This window comes from Bos indicus x Bos taurus, chromosome 4, assembly GCF_003369695.1.
Source record: "Bos indicus x Bos taurus breed Angus x Brahman F1 hybrid chromosome 4, Bos_hybrid_MaternalHap_v2.0, whole genome shotgun sequence".
Lineage (NCBI taxonomy): Eukaryota > Metazoa > Chordata > Mammalia > Artiodactyla > Bovidae > Bos > Bos indicus x Bos taurus.
Window position 1 is genome coordinate 112,425,642 of NC_040079.1, and position 18,003 is coordinate 112,443,644.

At 40.5% G+C, this 18,003-nt stretch overlaps 1 protein-coding gene across 1 annotated transcript in view; it reads left to right on the plus strand.

The window, feature by feature from the left end:
* The window catches only part of ABCA13 (ATP binding cassette subfamily A member 13), a 353,566-nt gene that overhangs the window by 249,809 nt on the left and 85,754 nt on the right, over positions 1 to 18,003 (plus strand). The window contains exons 45-46 of the mRNA XM_027538443.1: positions 1,147 to 1,339; positions 4,034 to 4,143. Of these exons, the coding sequence (XP_027394244.1) occupies positions 1,147 to 1,339; positions 4,034 to 4,143 (303 nt within the window). The remainder of the gene's footprint in view (positions 1 to 1,146; positions 1,340 to 4,033; positions 4,144 to 18,003) is intronic.

Sequence of the window (18,003 nt, forward strand, 5' to 3'; positions counted from 1 at the left end):
GGCTTTCCTATCCCACTCTATAGACGGATTCATTTCTTATGCTTTTGAACGTTATATAAAATCCATCATATAACACATACTCCTGCATGTGTAGCTGTATTTTCTAATCATCTGTGTTGTGTGTTGAGAAAATTATATGTTTGTCCAGTCATGATTTCAGGTATGGAAAAGATAGTACAGGGAAAGGGGCTGGGGGCACTGGAGTCTAGCTCTAGATATTTTATTGTATTTTTAATACTTTTAAAATTTTAAAATAGCTTAAGACTCATAAGAAATAGCAAAATCAGTCCAGAGAAATTCTATGACCCTTTCACCCAGCTTCTCCCAACAATACTGTGATAGGATAAAACACAGTACACTACAATATTACATTGATAAAACAGGAAATTGATGTGGGTGCAACACTATCTCAGTGATCTGTACTCATTTAGTTACTAAAATATTGGCTTATTACAGTTTGCAGAAATTGGGATTTACTCGAAAGGCAAAATGCACCAGAAAAGAAAATCATAAAGATTAGAAAGTGAGCTGGCTCAGATTTAGGGAAAATAAATCAGAGGCGAGAGTTAGCTTTGTGCTCACCTGGCAGGTGTCTGTCGCGTGCCTCCCGTGTATTCTTTTACACAGTCCAGCGTGTGCTGCGGAACTGTAGCACTTGGAGACTTTCATGTATAATCTAGTTTATCAAGGGGCTTGTTTGCTCCAGGGCTTTCCTGCTGACTCAGATAGTAAATAATCCACCTGTTAATGCGGGAGACCCAGGATCAATTCCTGGGTTGAAAAGACCCCCTGGAGAAAGAACTGGCAACCCACTCCAGTATTGCTGCCTGGAGAATTCCATGGACAGAGGAGTCTGACAGGCCATAGTCCATGGGGTCTCAGAGTCATACACAACTGAGCAACTAAGTCTTGGCTTCACTTGCTCAAAGTGGTCGGACTAGTTGATTTCTTACAACTTTGTGATAAATTATTTGTCCTCTGGCACAAAAGTCTGGCGTGACTTTATTGTTCCTAAAATCAGCAAGTGGTTTGAGTTTGGTGTCCATCCGTGTCACTGTTTGGATGAACTCTGACCTTTCTTTCCCCCTCAATTCTTCTGGCCCATCTCCCAGGTGTGAATTAACTCTGAATTATCTATCCTCCCAGGGGCCACTCTGCCATTCAAGGCACAGTCACATCTTCCAAGGACATAGATGTTGAAAAAGAGCAAGTGAGGGTGCTGAAAGGCAGAACCAGCGGAGACACTCTGGTGCTGTACAACCTCAGTAAGAGTTACAGGGGCTTCTTCAAGAGCACGACCGCCGTGCAAGATATCAGCTTGGGCGTACGCAGGGGAGAGGTAAGAGACTTCTGCCTGTACCTTTTCTGCTGCAAACAGGCCTCAGTCTAATTGTTGATCTTCTCATGTTATTCCCTTAGAATATCTGACATCACAACTGAAAGCATCTGCACATTTTAGGAATCTCTCCTGGATCTGTATAAAGAGTCGGTTGACTTTCGCTAGTGAAAACTCTGCTGATTGATTGATGGGGTTTATCCTCTTTCATAATTTTAAAAATTTAAGTGATCAAGGTTGGTGTTGTTCAGTTGCTAACGCATGGACTGTAGCCCACCAGGCTCCTGTGTCCATGGGATTCTCCAGGACAGAATACTGGAGTGGGTAGACATTCCCTTCTCTAGGGGATCTTCCCAACTCAGGGATTGAACTCGCATCTCCTGCTTGGCCAGCGGGTTCTTTACCAGGGAACCACCAGGGAAGCCCAAGTGACCCAGGACTTTTCATTGTTGTTTGGGTTACAGGGTGACTCTCCATTGAGTGCAAATATTTTATAAATCCGATTAATTAAGGAAAACACTTCTAACTCCTGTTTGAACTTCAGTACTCTTTAAGTGGCCAATTAAGCCATCTAGGAAAATGTTACTCTGAAAAAGTAAAAACTCTCACACACCACAGCTAGCTTAGAGTTATTTTTCATGAACGTGGCATTAATTCTAGTAGAAGTGTTTTTTCTGAACTGACAGAAGCCACGTAAATTGTTCCTGATGCATGCTTAATGCATAAAGGGAAGTCAGTTCTGGAAGTGATTACTTTTAATTAACTGTTAAAATAAATGAGACTATCTTGCATTCATATTGTTCCAAACTTCTGAGGAATTCAAAGTAGGTTATGTGGGTATCTGATTGGTATCCAAGCTCTGCTGTGAGTGGATCTGAGGTAGAGAGGAGCCGAGAGAGGATGGATCCGTGCCTACCCAGGGACATGGCACCCTGCACCGAGGTGTGCAGTCAGACAGGACAGATGTTAAACAAGTGTTTTTTTGCAGGGTTTGTGTTTGCTGCTCAACTCTAGGACTAGTATTGTGATTTTTGCCATCTTATGGAACTATTTTTTTACCCTCACTTAAAAAGAAAACAACTTCCATTTTGCTATTACTTCTCCATGGCTTCCATGTTTGCTCAGTGTAAAGAACCTGCTTGCCAGTGCAAGAGATACAAGTTCAATATCTGGGCTGGGAATGACTCCCTAGAGGAGGAAGATCTTCTGGAGGAGGAAATGGCCCACACCAGTATTTTTGCCTGGGAAATGCCATGGACAGAGGAGCCTGGTGGGCTACAGTCCATGGGGTCTCAAAACAGACATGACTGAATGACTAACCAACAGTTCCTTCTTCGTGATAGATTTAAGGAGTAAGAAAAAAACCTTGAAAAATGTCCTAAGAGAAATGCTCCAGATATCTTAAATGGTCCAGGATGCATTCATCTTGGGATTCTATTCACTAGGCTTTATTTGAATGTCTGAGTTTAATGACTTAGATGTAAAGAATTGTGCAAAAGCCTACGGAAAACACCAAGATGGCTATGCTGTGCCCCTTTCCCTCCAGGAATTAATAATTGGGCAGGCTGTGGGAGGTCATAAACAGTGCCCAGTGTGATGTAACAGCGGATCAAGGTTGAAAGGCGCAGAGTGAAGTGAATGGTCTCAGAGCCATAAGTCTAGAGAGGGCGGCGGGGGTGGAGCCTGAGAGCAGGGAGGCAGGAATGGGCGGAGTGGGGAGGCAGGAGTGTGAGAAAGAGGGCTCTGCTAAACTTCAACCTCAACCCGGAGGGTAGAATGTGCTCCAATTACCTGATGGTGTTGTACCTGGGGCAGCAGCTCAGGTGTGGTCTGGCTGACATGAGTGATGGGACAGCACAGATCTGCAGCAGGATGGCCCCATGTTTCAGAGGGTAGAAGAGACCCAGGTAAGGTGGGGAAAGCATAGGTGTTGAAGCAGACTGCTCCCAGAGCTACAAAACAGGGCTCTGTGCTAACTAAGTGGGCTCAGCCACAGGAAACCCAGGATTCAGGGAGCCAGGAAGCCAGCAGTGCCCAGACATCGAGAAACAGGTGTCCTGGAAGGAGGTCAGTAAGGATAAGCGTCTCGGCTTCCACCACAGCATCTCCAGCTAAGAATAGCCTAGGTTCAAGGTAGACACTGGGCTGCAAAAGACAGCAGGGCTGTGTTCCACACAGAATATGACACAGTCATGCAGGAAAAGGTGACCTGACGCTGAGTGAGATCATATGGAAATAGAGGGCTTTCTTCACTAGTTGTCAGGCTTAGGCCATCATCAGAGTTAGAGGACAGAGAGAGGTTCAGAGACAGAGGAAGGCACTGGGATAGTCCTGACTATAATGATGTGACTCCTAAAAATCCTGTGCTAACCAGAGGGACACAGGAACCTGTGATGTGGGCCCCTGTCTTATCAGACAGGATTCAGCATAATTTGTGGTAATCGCACTTACTTGTCATGCTCTTTCATTTTCCAGACGTGAATATATTGTCTGTGAATTAATGCTGAAATTATACCGCTCAAATGTCACAGTGATTTCAGAAGTACTGTGTGAGCTATAAAGTGCTTTATACACTTATTTTATGATTGTAAAAGGCTACAAATAATACAAACCAAAAGTAGCACAAAAGGAGTTGAAAGCAAGTGCCGTTTCTGATGTAATTTTGATTTTATGGTCTGTTTCTTTTTCTGCCTTCAGTGCTTTGGGCTTCTCGGGGTGAACGGGGCTGGGAAAACCACCACTTTCAAAATGCTGACTGGGGACCTGCCTCCAAGCTCGGGACACGCCGTCGTCAGGACTCCCACAGGGTAAAGTCCACGTTCCATCACGTTATTGCCTGTAGAGATGATCATCAAATCTAGAGAATCCCAGCCTCCCCCCATCCTGTGCTCTAAAGTCAGAGGAGGTCATTGGCCTCCAAATTTATTTCCAGTGACCACTGCTCAAAAGAGGGGAAAAAGGCCTCTAAGAGGGAATGAAATGGACTTGATGTTTCCAGCCAGAGGGTGGTGAAAGCAGCCCAGGGCCACCCTCTTCCAGCAGTGATGCTGGGTGCTCTGCCCCATGGAAGCCGGGTGGGTGGGAGTGGCCGGGGCCGGCTTCTTCTGCTTTGCCACGGACGGGGTGGAGCTTCAGACGGCTCACTGCAGTGCAGGGGCTGGCAGGGGCAGGGTAGTTTCATTTGTTTTACCCCCAGACTTTGCCTTTCTGGCAGTTCAGCAGTTTTCCGTCTGTCCCATCTGTGTGCCGTGCGTATGTGTCCTAATAACCCTTTAGCTGTTCCCCACGCCCACCCTGTACCCTGCTCTTCTGAGCATCAGTGCTGTACGACAGGTCCCGGCACATATCCTTCTGCTTTTCCTGCTAGAGCGAATTAATTGTAACTTGATAATAGATTTCAGAAACCTCTCATGGAACTGACATAAAGAACGCAACAGGCATTGTGATACGTTCTCTGAGGGTCATTATATAAATAGCCACCAAGTTCTCAGTTTCATAGTCTGTCTACCAGGAATCCTAGAGTTATCTCTTAATAGACTTGGAAGTAATTTGCTTGAGATTTTTATATATAGGTTCAAATAAATTCATGGAAAAATTTCAAAAATATCATAAGTACTCATTAATTAGCTAATTTTTTTTTTTTTGCATTGACAAATAGTTATCGTCCATCTATGACGTGCCAGGCACGAGGAGAACAGAAATTCATCCTCTAATCCTAAAATCCAGTGTTAATATTTGTATGTCTCCTGCTCGTTGTTTATACACAGGTGTCCAAGTGTATGGATCTGATTTTATCACTTTCTGCATATGTGTAGGCATGTCAAGTGTAGGTGATTAAATATGTGGGGAGAAGCATATTTTAAAATCAGACACGATTATAAAGATCACTGTGTAGACTTCATCTACACTTATTCCATGAACAGTTCATAATCCTCTTCAGCAATAGTTATTAAAAGGTTTAATTTTTCACAAGCCTGGTGGGCAGGCAATTTCATTGTTAGATTGATTTGCATTTCTTTAATTACTCGTGAACTTGGCAGAGTGCTTTCCCCATATCTGTCTGTTCCCTAGGGTTTCTTTCTGCCAATCACCTGTCATGACTATGGTTCTTTTTTATAAGGTTGTCTTTTTTACTCATTAGGTAAGAGTTTTTAATATATTCAACTGGCAATATATTCACATATTCAATATCTTCAACGTGCTTTATATGTTTCAAGTATTACCTGTTAGTGGTTCCTTGTATTTTAATTTTGTTATAGACATTCTCAGTTTTGATAAGACAGTTTGTTCTTTTATTCCTTTGTTATTTCTTCCTTTTTGAGTCTCAGGAAATTCTCTTTCTACGATGATAAAGCTATTTTCTTCTCAGAGGCTTCTTTTCTACATTCATGTTTATTATTTGCATGGAGTCTATATTTGAACATATAATCTGATTTTTTTTCCAGTCCAAGATTCCAGTTCCAGTTTGTCTAAGGCCACCTTCACAGCCATGTGTCTTTTGTCTGTTTTTTTCTTTGCACCGAGTTCGCAGCTAGGCTGGGACTCACTTTACCTCCTTCTGTTTCAGATGTATACTGGTGAGTTGGTCCCTCCTGACTGTTTTCCTAGTTTTTTTCATTTCCAGAATAATTTGGACCACTTTGGTACCTTTATGAGTTATCATTTTTAGAATCATTTTGGTAACTTGTATAAAAGTGTCACAATATTTGAATCTTGATTGGAATGGAGTCAAATTTATTTTATATTTTGAAGAGATTTACATCTCTATGGTAGTTTGTGTTCTTTATCCTTAACTCTGGTACAGAGCCATTCATTCAGGTCATTTAAAAAAGCGTCATTTACTTGTTTTGCACTTTTCTCTGTAGAATCCTTGCATATCTGTTTTAGATCTGCAGTGAATTTGTCTTCATCAGGAGGTAATTCATCTCTTGAAAATGCAAAGTGTTAATTGTGTCAGATTCTGTGCGATCCTGTGGACTGTAGCCTCCCAGGCTCCTCTGTCTGTTGAATTCTCCAGGCAAGAGTACTGGAGTAGGTTGTGATTTCCTTCTTCAGGGGATCTTCCTGACCCAGGGATTGAACCCATGTCTCCCATGTCTCCTGCATTGCAGGTGGATTCTTTACCCACTGAGCCACCTATATAGTAGTATATATGTCAATCCCAAACTCCTAATTTATGCCCCCCCACCCTTACCCTTTGGTAACCATTCGTTTCTTATGTCTGTGGATCTATTTCTGTTTTGCGTGTAAGTTATTTTTTTCAATGTAGAGAAAAAATGTAAAGCTGTTTTCACAATTCACACTGGAGTTTTGACTTTATATTGCATTTATACTAATAGATTAACTTGAAAATAACTGGTATGTGAATGTTGGTCTTTTCTGCAAACCTTCTATATTTTCCATTCATTGAAACAAATCTAATTCCTTTTAAAAAGTATTTTATTGCATCCAGAATACAATATTTATCCTAGTAATTCATGAAAATCTTCTGTTTCTCCTATAGTAATGCTTCTGATTCCTATTTCCTTTTTGGTTTCCTTAAAACCATTCAGGCAATGTTCAATGGTAGTGTATCTTACTCACCTAATAATAGTGTTTCTTTTTATTTTTTCCCTCCTCTATTTTTTTATTCCAACTTTATTGAGATACAATGGACATACAGTAGTATCATTTTATAAACCTGTGTAAATTGAAGGAGTACAGCATAATGGTGTACATGTATCATGGAATGGCTTACGTATATCATGAAATTAGTATCACAAATTTAGTGATCATCGATCATCTCATATAGATATAAAAGAAAGAGAAAATTATATTTTCTGTGTGATGAGAATTCTTAAGCTGTCTTCTCTTAACCACCATCATGTATAGCACACAGCGGTGCTAATTGTATTCATCGTGTTGTACACTTACATCCCTAATACTTATTTATCTTATAACGGCAAGTTCGTGCCTTTTGGCTGTCTGCATCAGATTCCCCTTCCCGCCATTCCTGCCTCTGGTGACCCAAATCTCATCTCTTTTTCCATGAGTTTGTCAGTCTGAAGTGTAATTGGCCTATAACACTATGCTAGTTCCTGGTGTGCAGCGTAGTGATTAGCTCTTTCCATACATTACAGCAATATCACCAGGGTGATCGAGTTACCATCTGTCACCACACAAAGTTATTATGTTATTATTGACTATATTCTCCACACTGAACATTTCATCCCTGTGACATATTTATGTCACAAATAAAAGATTGTCGATTATCAATCTGTCCTTTTATTTCTGCAGCACACTCTATTTTGTCAGGAATTTAAATATTTTATTTGTTAAATTTCATGCATCATTTAAACTTACGATTCATAACAAAACTAGTTGTTTTGTTGAAAAAAATCTGATGTTAAATCTGTACTATTAATTTGTCATTGTTTAGTCATTCAATCGTGTCTGACTCTTTGCGACCCCTGGGACTGGGCTCCTCTGTCCATAGGGTTTCTCAGGCACGAATACTGGAGTGGGTTGCCGTTTCCTTTTCCAGGGGATCTTCCCGACCCCCAGGGAGGGAACCTGCGTCTCCGGTATTGGCAGGCAGCTTTTTTACTGCTGAGCCACCATGGAAGCCCTACTGTTAAGTTACTTCTATTTTTTTGTTATTTTGACAACAAAATATTTCTCTCTTCCAATGAACCTATTTACTCGATTTCTTTTTTTTTAATTATTTATTTATTTTTAATTTTATTTAATTTTTAAATTTTACATAATTGTATTAGTTTTGCCAAATATCAAAATGAATCCATCATAGGTATACATGTGTTCCCCAGAAGTATAGTTGATGTACAATGCTGTGCTAGTTTCAGGTATACAGCAATTTGATTCAGTTATACATATAGTCACCATTTTTCATACTCTATTTCAATGTAGGTCACATTACAGAGTATTGAGTAGAGCTCCCTTATTAGTTACCTGTTTTATACATAGTAGTATATATTTATCAATCCTGATTTTCCAGTTTATCTCTTTCCCACCTTCCCGTTTGGTAACCATAAATTTTTTCTACATCTATGACTCTATTTCTGTTTTATAACCTATTTACTTAATTTAAAATTTTAAGTACCTACATGGAGTTATAACTATGATCATCTTAATATTTGTATTTTTCCTCTCTCTGTACCTGTATAGTTGTGATTTTTTTCTATTAAATTGTCTTTGTACTTTCCAGACTATGACTGTTTTACTTTAAAAAGAACGAAAGATCGAATTTACTTAGTAATTCAAATGTTTTTCAGTTTCCAAATTTATTAAATTTTGTCATTTTTTAACAAAGTCACAGATCAGTTTATTTTACCAAAGTTTACAATCGATATTTAAAAAATAGATCTTCCATTTTATTTTGCTTCAGCTGAGAAAATCACACACCAGTTTTTCTAAATAATACCTTCTAAAAAATTCTTGTTTTTAATATTTTATTTTTAAACTTTTTATTTTATATTGGAGTATAGCTGGTTAATAATGCTGTGAGAGTTTCAGGTGCACAGCAAAGTTACTCAGCCATCCTTCCCCAAACTCCCCTCCCAGCCAGGCTGGCCCATAACACTGAGCTGAGTTCCCTGTGCTCTACAGTAGGTCCTTGTTGGTTATCCATTTTAAACACAGCAGTGTGTACCTGTGGCTCCCAAACTCCCTAGCTATCCTTTCCCTCCATTCTCCCCACCACCCCCAGCAAGCCTAAATTCATTCTCTAAGTCTCTGTTTTGTAGATAAGTTCATTTGTATACTTTCTTTTTAGTGCGCATTAGGTTCATTTGTATAATTTCTTTTTAGTACACATTAAGGGATGTCATGTGATGCTTCTGTTTCTCTGTCTGACTTCACTCACTATGACAATCTCTAGGTTAAATTTTGTCATTTTTATTAGCCTTTCCATCATACTTTTCTCAGTTTAGTTATGTTGTTTTATTTCTAACTTGATTTGAATGAATTTTAAAATCTTTTTATTTAAATAAATTATCAAACCAAGTCTATACATATGTTTCTTTGTACAGATTTATTTTAACCCTAAAAATTTCATAAGTGATATTATTGCTGTCATTGCTCTGTACATAATATATATAATTTTGATTTCATCTTTCCAAAATTTACTTACAAGGATATTTCTACTATCTCAAAATCTTGTGTTTCTTGCTTTAATGTATTTTTTTAAATGCCTTTTAAAATTTTTAATTGAAGTTATAGAAAAGAACATTTCAATGAATTTTTACAAAAGTGAAATACTTTTGTAATCTGTGTCTCTCTCAAGAAACAGTTCAGGACTTTTGTTCAGTAGTTCAGTTGTAGCCAACTCTTTGCAACCCCATGGACTGCAGCACTCCAGGCTTCCCTGTCCATCACCAACTCCTGGAGTTTGCTCAAACTCATGTCCATTGAGTTGGTGATGCCATCCAACCATCTCTTCCTCTGTCATCCCCTTCTCCTCATGCCTTCAATCTTTCCCAGCATCAGGGTCTTTTCTAATGAGTTGGCTCTTTGCATCAGGTGGCCAAAGTATTGGAGCTTCAGCTTTAGCTTCAGCATCAGTCCTTCCAATGAATATTCAGGACTGATTTCCTTTAGGATTAACTGGTTTGTAGTCAAGTGACTCTCAAGAGTCTTCTCCAGCACCACAGTTCAAAAGCATAAATTCCTCAGTGCTCAGCCTTCTTTATGGTCCAACTCTCACATCCATACATGGCTACTAGGAAAACCAGAGCTTTGACTATATGGATCTTTGTTGGCAAAGTAACGTCTCTGCTTTTTAATTAATGCTGTCTAGGTTTATCTTAGCTTTTCTTCCATGGAGCAAGCATCTTTCAATTTCATGGCTGCAGTCACCATCTGCAGTGATTTTTGAGCCCAAGAAAACAAAGTCTGTCAGTGTTTCCATCGTTTCTCCATCTATTTGCCCTGAAGTGATGGGACCAGATCCATGATCTTCATTTTTGGAATGTTGAATTTTTCACTCTCCTCTTTCACTTTCATCAAGAGGCTCTTTAGTTCCTCTTTGCTTTCTTCCATAAGAGTGGTGTCATCTGCATATCTGAGGCTACTGATATTTCTTCCAGAAATCTTGATTCTCGCTTGTGCTTCATCCAGTCTGGCATTTCCCATGATGTACTCTGCAAACAAGCAACGTGACAGTATACAGCCTTAACATACTCCTTTTCCAATTTTGAACCAGTCCATTGTTCCATGTTTGGTTCTAACTGTTGCTTCTTGACCTGTATACAGGCTTCTCAGGACACAGGTGAGATGGTCTGATAGTCCCATCTTCACAGGACTGTACCCCTTAAATCCCTATCCAGTCATTTTTCCCCTTCAAAGGTAACTCCAATTATATATTTTTTAAATGTAAATTAGTATATTATTATAAGGCAAGCTTTTATCACCAAGACTCTGACCACGACCCAGAACTTTGGCAGGTAACCCAGAAGCCAGTGTGCCTGCCCTGTACCAGCGACATCCCCTCTATGTAGAGGATCCCGTGTGGCTTTATCTCCTGAGATTGCCCTGGACACAAGCGTTTAGACTTGCTCATTTGTAAAGATCTCATAGGACTTTTCAGACTCTCAGTTTACAGGTCCCCTCTTCCTTTCTTTCTTTTCTTTCTAATCTGCCTTTGATCCTAGGCCGTTGGATTTGGAGAGAGCTGCCTGTGGATCACACGATTGCGTACAAATGATGTGGCCTGATGTGATGCTCTGTCCTGTTTCTTACAAGTTGCTGCTGGGTCCAGAGTTATAATCAGTCTTTGGGTCTGTCCTTTGGCACAAGTAAGCAGGAGGTAGTATTTTCGTGTTTTGATTTTTCATCAGGAAGCATATAATATTTGGTCTTGTCACCTTTTTTGATGCCTAATGCCAAGGTTAATGCATTAATTCATTGGAGATTGCAAAATGGTTATGTATTAACTTGTCATTTTGTTTTCATTTACTAAATGGAATAATTTTATAAGTAGTTTCTGTTCCTATATTTTATTTCACTACCCAGAGGTATATTTCACATAAAAAAAGAACAGATAAATGCTTGCTTTTGTTTTTCATTTCTATCTATTCAGTTTTCAAGATAACCAATTCCAATCACCCTGAGAGGTGAAAAATTAGGAGTTGTTTGCTTGTTTGTGTTTGGTTGTATTATTCTAATTTTATTCTGATAGATTTAGAATATATCAGACATTTACTTGTGTTTCATTATTCCTTTCGCTTCTTAAGATGGCATTTTTCCTACCTCTCCCCATTCCTCCAGTCTGGCTTCCTTATCCTTTAACTAGGAATGATGTTCTTAGATGTCGGAGATTCAGAGAGGTCTGATATCCAGCAGCTGGTGTGCACTCCTCATGCAAGTACTGTTCCCATTCTTGGCTTCTGTGAGGACAGTTGGAGACCTGAAATCATATCTGTCTTACTCCAAAGACTGTATGTCCAATTGTTCTGCCATCTATTGGCTCTTGTTTGCTTTGTTGTTTTTAATTTAAGTTTTGCTTTATGTTATAGTTGATTTGTATGGGCTCTTAACTGTTACAATCATTGCTGTCTGTGGACAGAGACTGCATTAAACTTCAGTGGGTCTGTGACAATTGATTAAAAAGTCAGTATTTGGAACTAATTATGTTCAAGAACAGAGAATAGAAAGAACTGATAAGTTGAGTGAGTGAGTGAGGTCTGTGGAGGTAGGGTTGTAGATCCCAGTTGTCACCCCGAAAGGGAACCGAGCCCTGTGCACTGAGACTCTCGGGTGGTGCATCGCTCATTTTCCTATGCGGCCATACGAGTGAAAGGTGCTTTTGCTGCTTCTGCGGTGCCCTTTCCCCTCCAGTTTCTCTGTTTACACGCGCACGTGCACTCAGTTGCTCAGCTGTGTCCTACTCTCTGTGACCCCATGGACTGTAGCCCACCAGGCTTCTCTGCCCATGGTGATTCTCCAGGCAAGAATGCTGGAGTGGGTTGCCAGTTCCTTCTCCAGGGAATCTTCCTGACATAGGGATCGAACCCGAGTCTCCTACATTGGCAGGTGGATACTTTGCCATGGAGCCAGCAGGGAAGACCCAAATAGCACAATATTACTGCTTATCTGAACAAGAGGTACACGTGTGCTCACTGGCTAAGTATACATGGCCAAAAGGATCAGAATTTCAAAAGAAAACAAAAGTATGGGGTTCATTTTATCAGCCCTGCAAGGCTGACTCTCTCCTTAATAATCCCATTCCATCATTTGTCAAGTAATTGGAAAATGAAATTCAAATAGCTGATCTTGAAAGGAAGAATAAATTTACATCCTTATAATGGTCTGTAAGACCCTTATTATGCTACATATCTGTGTAATTAGTTTAATTATAACTAGGTCACACTTGCATTCATTTTATTTTTAACCTTGATTATTTGTAATGTTAATTGTACATTGGTATTCAAGGGAGTAAATGGATAATTAGAACACAATGGAATTTTTAACAATTTAGGGAGTTGGTATATACCTTTTATGCCTAGGAAGCTCATAATTTAACTGTTACCTAATTGAAACACAGCAATTCATTCATTTGTTAGATTAGGGTTCCTTTGGCCTCTCCTTTGAAATTATGTTATCAGAAACAGTTGTGTTTTCCAATTTATTAATTTCTGTGATTCAGTTCAGTTCAGTTCAGTCACTCAGTCCTGTCCGACTCTTTGCGACCCCATGAATTGCAGCACGCCAGGCCTCCCTGTCCATCACCAACTCCCAGAGTTCACCTAAATTCATGTCCATCGAGTTGGTGATGCCATCCAGTCATCTCATCCTCTGTCGTCCCCTTCTCATCCTGCCCCCAATCCCTCCCAGCATCAGAGTCTTTTCCAATGACTCAACTCTTCGCATGAGGTGGCCAAAGTACTGGAGTTTTGGCATTAGCATCAGTCTTTCCAAAGAACAACCAGGACTGATCTCCTTTAAAATGGACTGGTTGGATCTCCTTGCAGTCCAAGGGACTCTCAAGAGTCTTCTCCAACACCACAGTTCAAAAGCATCAATTCTTCGGCACTCAGCCTTCTTCACAGTCCAACTCTCACATCCATACATGACCACAGGAAAAACCATAGCCTTGACTAGACGGACCTTTGTTGGCAAAGTAATGTCTCTGTTTTTGAATATGCTATCTAGGTTGGTCATAACTTTCCTTCCAAGGTGTAAGTGTCTTTTAATTTCATGGCTGCAGTCACCATCTGCAGTGATTTTGGAGCCCCCAAAAATAAAGTCTGACACTGTTTCCACTGTTTCCCCATCTATTTCCCATGAAATGGTGGGACCGGATGCCGTGATCTTAGTTTTCTGAATGTTGAGCTTTAAGCCAACTTTTTCACTCTCCTTTTTCACTTTCATCAAGAGGCTTTTTAGTTCCTCTTCACTTTCTGCCATAAGGGTGGTGTCATCTGCATATCTGAGGTTATTGATATTTCTCCCAGCAATCTTGATTCCAGCTTGTGCTTCTTCCAGCCCAGCGTTTCTCATGATGTACTCTGCATGTAAGTTAAATAAGCAGGGTGACAATATACAGCCTTGATGTACTCCTTTTCCTATTTGGAACCATTCTGTTGTTCCATGTCCAGTTCCAACTGTTGCTTCCTGACCTGCATATAGATTTTTTAAGAGGCAGGTCAGGTGGTCTGATATTCCCATCTCTTTCAGAATTAGCCACTAGAGAAGGCCAAGCTTGAGAATATGATGTGATTATTATGATTTGGTTTAAAGCAGTATAACGGCAGCAGTCACTAAGTGGAACACTGCAGGCCAAACCCCACCGTCCCTGCCCTTACCTGAGCACAGTGTTCAAGTGCTGACCAGCTCCGTGTCGTGGGCTTGGCTTCCTCCACCTTATCTCATAATTGTAACAACCTTGAGAGGAGGCTGTTACCCTAATTTGAGGGAGAAAGAAGCTGAGATTCAGAGGACTTGAGCGGAGAACAGAAGGCAGACTCCCGGGAGGAGCAGAGGACATGAATCCATGCTCATAACATATTGTCAGCAAATAACTGATGGTTGGAATCTAGGCCCATTATTGGGACAGCAGGCCAACAGGAGACTGAGGTGCTGACTCCGAGCCCAGCTGGCCTGACCTGGTCCCTCCTGGACTAAGCTCAGATTTGAAGGCTTCTCAGCAGGTGTAAATCAGCTCTGGGAAAGGACCCTGTGCATTGCTGAATGTGTTTATGTCATATCCTGTCAGCATTGTGGAGGCTGTGCCATTTTTTTTGCTGGTCCTACTGATAGATGATTAAAGTAAAAGATAAAGTTAGTCACTCAGTCGTGTCCGACTTTGTGACCCCATGGACTGTAGCCCACCAAGCTCCTCTGACCATGGAATTCTCTAGGCAAGAATACTGGAGTGGGTTGCCATGCCCTCCTCCAGGGGATCTTCCCAACCCAGGGATCGAACCCATTGACTCTTTTTACATAGTGGAGAAAAGGAAAATCCTGTTTGCGTTTTTCCTTTCAGTTCACCTTTCTTGTCTGTTCTTGATCCTAAGATCAACTTCCTTTCCCACACCCTAATCACTCTGATCCCAATGATAACTTCTGATCCCAGTAATAACTGTATATAGTTCTACATGCTACATATGCTTCCCAGGTGGTGCTTCCGGTTGTTGTTCAGCCACTCAGTCATGTCTGACTCATTGTGACCCCGTGGGCTACAGCACACCAGGACTCCCTGTCCATCACCAACACCAGGAGCCTACTCATGTTCATTGAGTCAGTGATGCCATCCAACCGTCTCATCCTCTGTCGTCCCATTCTTCTCATGCTTTCAGTCTTTCCTAGCATCAGGGTCTTTTCCAATGAGTCAGTTCTTCACCAAAGTATTGGAGCTTCAGCTTCAGCATCTGTCCTTCCAATGAATATTCAGGATTGATTTCCTTTAGGATTGACTGATTTGATTTCCTTGCTGTCCAAGGAACTCTCAAGAGTTTTCTCAAACACCACGGTTCAAAAGCATCAATTCTTCAGTGCTCAGCTTTCTTTATGGTCCAATTCTCACATCCATACATGACTAGTGGAAAAACCATAGTTTTGACTATATGTACCTTGTCATCAAAGTAATGTCTCTGCTTTTTAATATGCTGTCTAGGATGGTTATAGCTTTTCTTCCAAGAAGCAAGCGTCTTTTAATTTCATGGCTGTGATCACTATCTGCAGTGATTTTGGAGCCCCCTAAAATAAAGTCTCTCACTGTTTCCGTTGCTTCCCCATCTATTTGCCATGAAGTGATGGGACCAGATGCCGTAATCCTGGTTTTTTGACTGTTGAGTTTTAAGCCAGCTTTTTCACTCTCCCCTTTCACTTTCATCAAGAGGCTCTTTATTTCCTCTTTGCTTTCTGCCATAAGGGTGGTGTCATCTGCATATCTGAGCTTATTGATATTTCTCCTGGAAACCTTGATCCCACTATGTGCTGCATCCAGCCCTGCATTTCATATAATGTACTCTGCATGTGAATTAAATAAGCAGAGTGACAATATACAGCCTTGATGTAATTCTTTCCCAGTTTGAACCAGTCCATTGTTTCGTGTCCAATTCTAACTGTTGCTTCTTAACCTGCATATATGTTTCTCAGGAGGCAGGTAAGGTGGTCTGGTATTCTTATCTCTTGAAGAATTTTCCACAGCTTTCTGTGATCCACAAAGTCAAAGGCTTTAGCATAGTCCATGAAGCAGAAGTAGATGTTTCTCTGGAATTCTCTTGCTTTTTATTTGATCCAGCAGATGTTGGCAATTTGATCTCTGGTTCTTCTGCCTTTTCTAAATCCTGCTTTAACATCTGGAAGTTCACGATTTACTTACTGTTGAAGCCTGGCTTGGAGAATTTTGAGCATTACTTTCTAGCACGCGAGGTGAGTGCAATTGTGCAGTAGTTTGAACATTCTCTGGCATTGCCTTTTTCTGGGATTGGAATGAAAACTGATCTGTTCCATTCCTGTGGCCACTGCTGAGTTTTCCAAATTTGCTGGAATATTGAGTGCATACTTTAACAGCATCATCTTTTAGGATTTGAAATAGCTCAGCTGGAATTCTGTCACCTCCACTAGCTTTGTTCGTAGTGATGCTTCCTAAGGCCTGCTGACTTCACATTCCAGGATGTCTGGCTCTAGGTGAATGATCACACCATTGTGATTATCTGGGTCATGAAGACTCTTTTGTATAGTTCTCCTGTGTATTCTTGCCACATTTTCTCAATATGTTTTGCTTCTGTTAGATCCATATCTTTTCTGTCCTTTATTGTGCCCATCTTTGCATGAAATGTTCCCTTGATATCTAATTTTCTTGAAGAGATCTCTAGTCTTTCCCATTCTGGTTTTGTTTGTTTGTTTGTTTGTTTTTTTAGCACTGATCGCTAAGGAGATCTTTCTTATCTCTCCTTACTATTCCTTGGAATTCTGCATTCAGATGGGTATATCTTTACTTTTCTCCTTTTCTTTTTGCTTCTCTTCTTTTCTCAGCTATTTGTAAGCCCTCCTAAGACAACTATTTTGCCTTTTTGCATTTCTTTTTCTTGGGGATGGTTTTGATCACCACCTTCTGTAGAATGTCACGAACCTCCATTCATTGTTCTTCAGGCATTCTGTCTATCAGATCTGATACCTTGGAATCTATTTGTCACTTCCACTGTATAATCATAAGGGATTTGATTCAGGTCATACCTGAATGGTCTAGTGGTTTTCCCTGCTTTATCAATTTAAGTTTGAATTTGGAAATAAGTACTTCATGATCTGAGCCACAGTCAACTCCCAGTCTTGTTTTTGCTGACTGTATAGAGCTGCTCCATCTTTGGCTGCAAAGAATATAATCAATCTGATTTTGGTATTGACTATCTGGGGAAGTCCATGTGTAGAGTCTTCTCTTGTGTTGTTGGAAGAGGGTGTTTGCTATGACCAGTGCACTCTCTTGACAAAACTCTATTAGCCTTTGCCCTGCTTCCTTTTGTACTCCAAGGCAAAACTTGCTTGTTACTCCAGGTATCTCTTTACTTCCTACATTTGCATTCCAGTCCCCTATGATGAAAAGAACATCTTTTGGGGATGTTAGTTCTAGAAGGTCTTGTAGGTCTTCATAGAACCATTCAGCTTCAGCTTGTATGACATTACTGGTCAGGGCATAGACTTGGATTACTGTAATATTGAATGGTTTTCCTTGGAAACACAGAGATCATAATGTCGTTTTTGAGACTGCATTTTGTACTCTTTTGTTGACTATGATGGCTACTTCATTTCTTCTAAGGGATTCTTGCCCACAGTAGTAGATATAATGGTCATCTGAGTTAAATTCACCTGTCCTGCTCCATTGTAGTTAACTGATTGCTAAAATGTTGATGTTCACTCTTCTCATCTCCTATTTGACCACTTCTAAATTTACCTTGATTCATGGACCTAATATGCCAGGTTCCTATGCAATATTGTTCTTCATAGCATTGGACTTTACTTTCACCACCAGTCACATCCACACCTGGTCATTGTTTCCACATTGGCTCAGCCTTTTCATTCCTTCTGGAGCTATTTCTCTGCTCTTCTCCAGCAGCATATTGGGCACCTACTGACCAGGGGAGTTCATCTTTCAGTTTCATCTTTTGTCTTTTCATACTGTTCATGAGGTTCTCAAGGCAATAATGCTGAAGTGGTTTGCCATTCCTTAT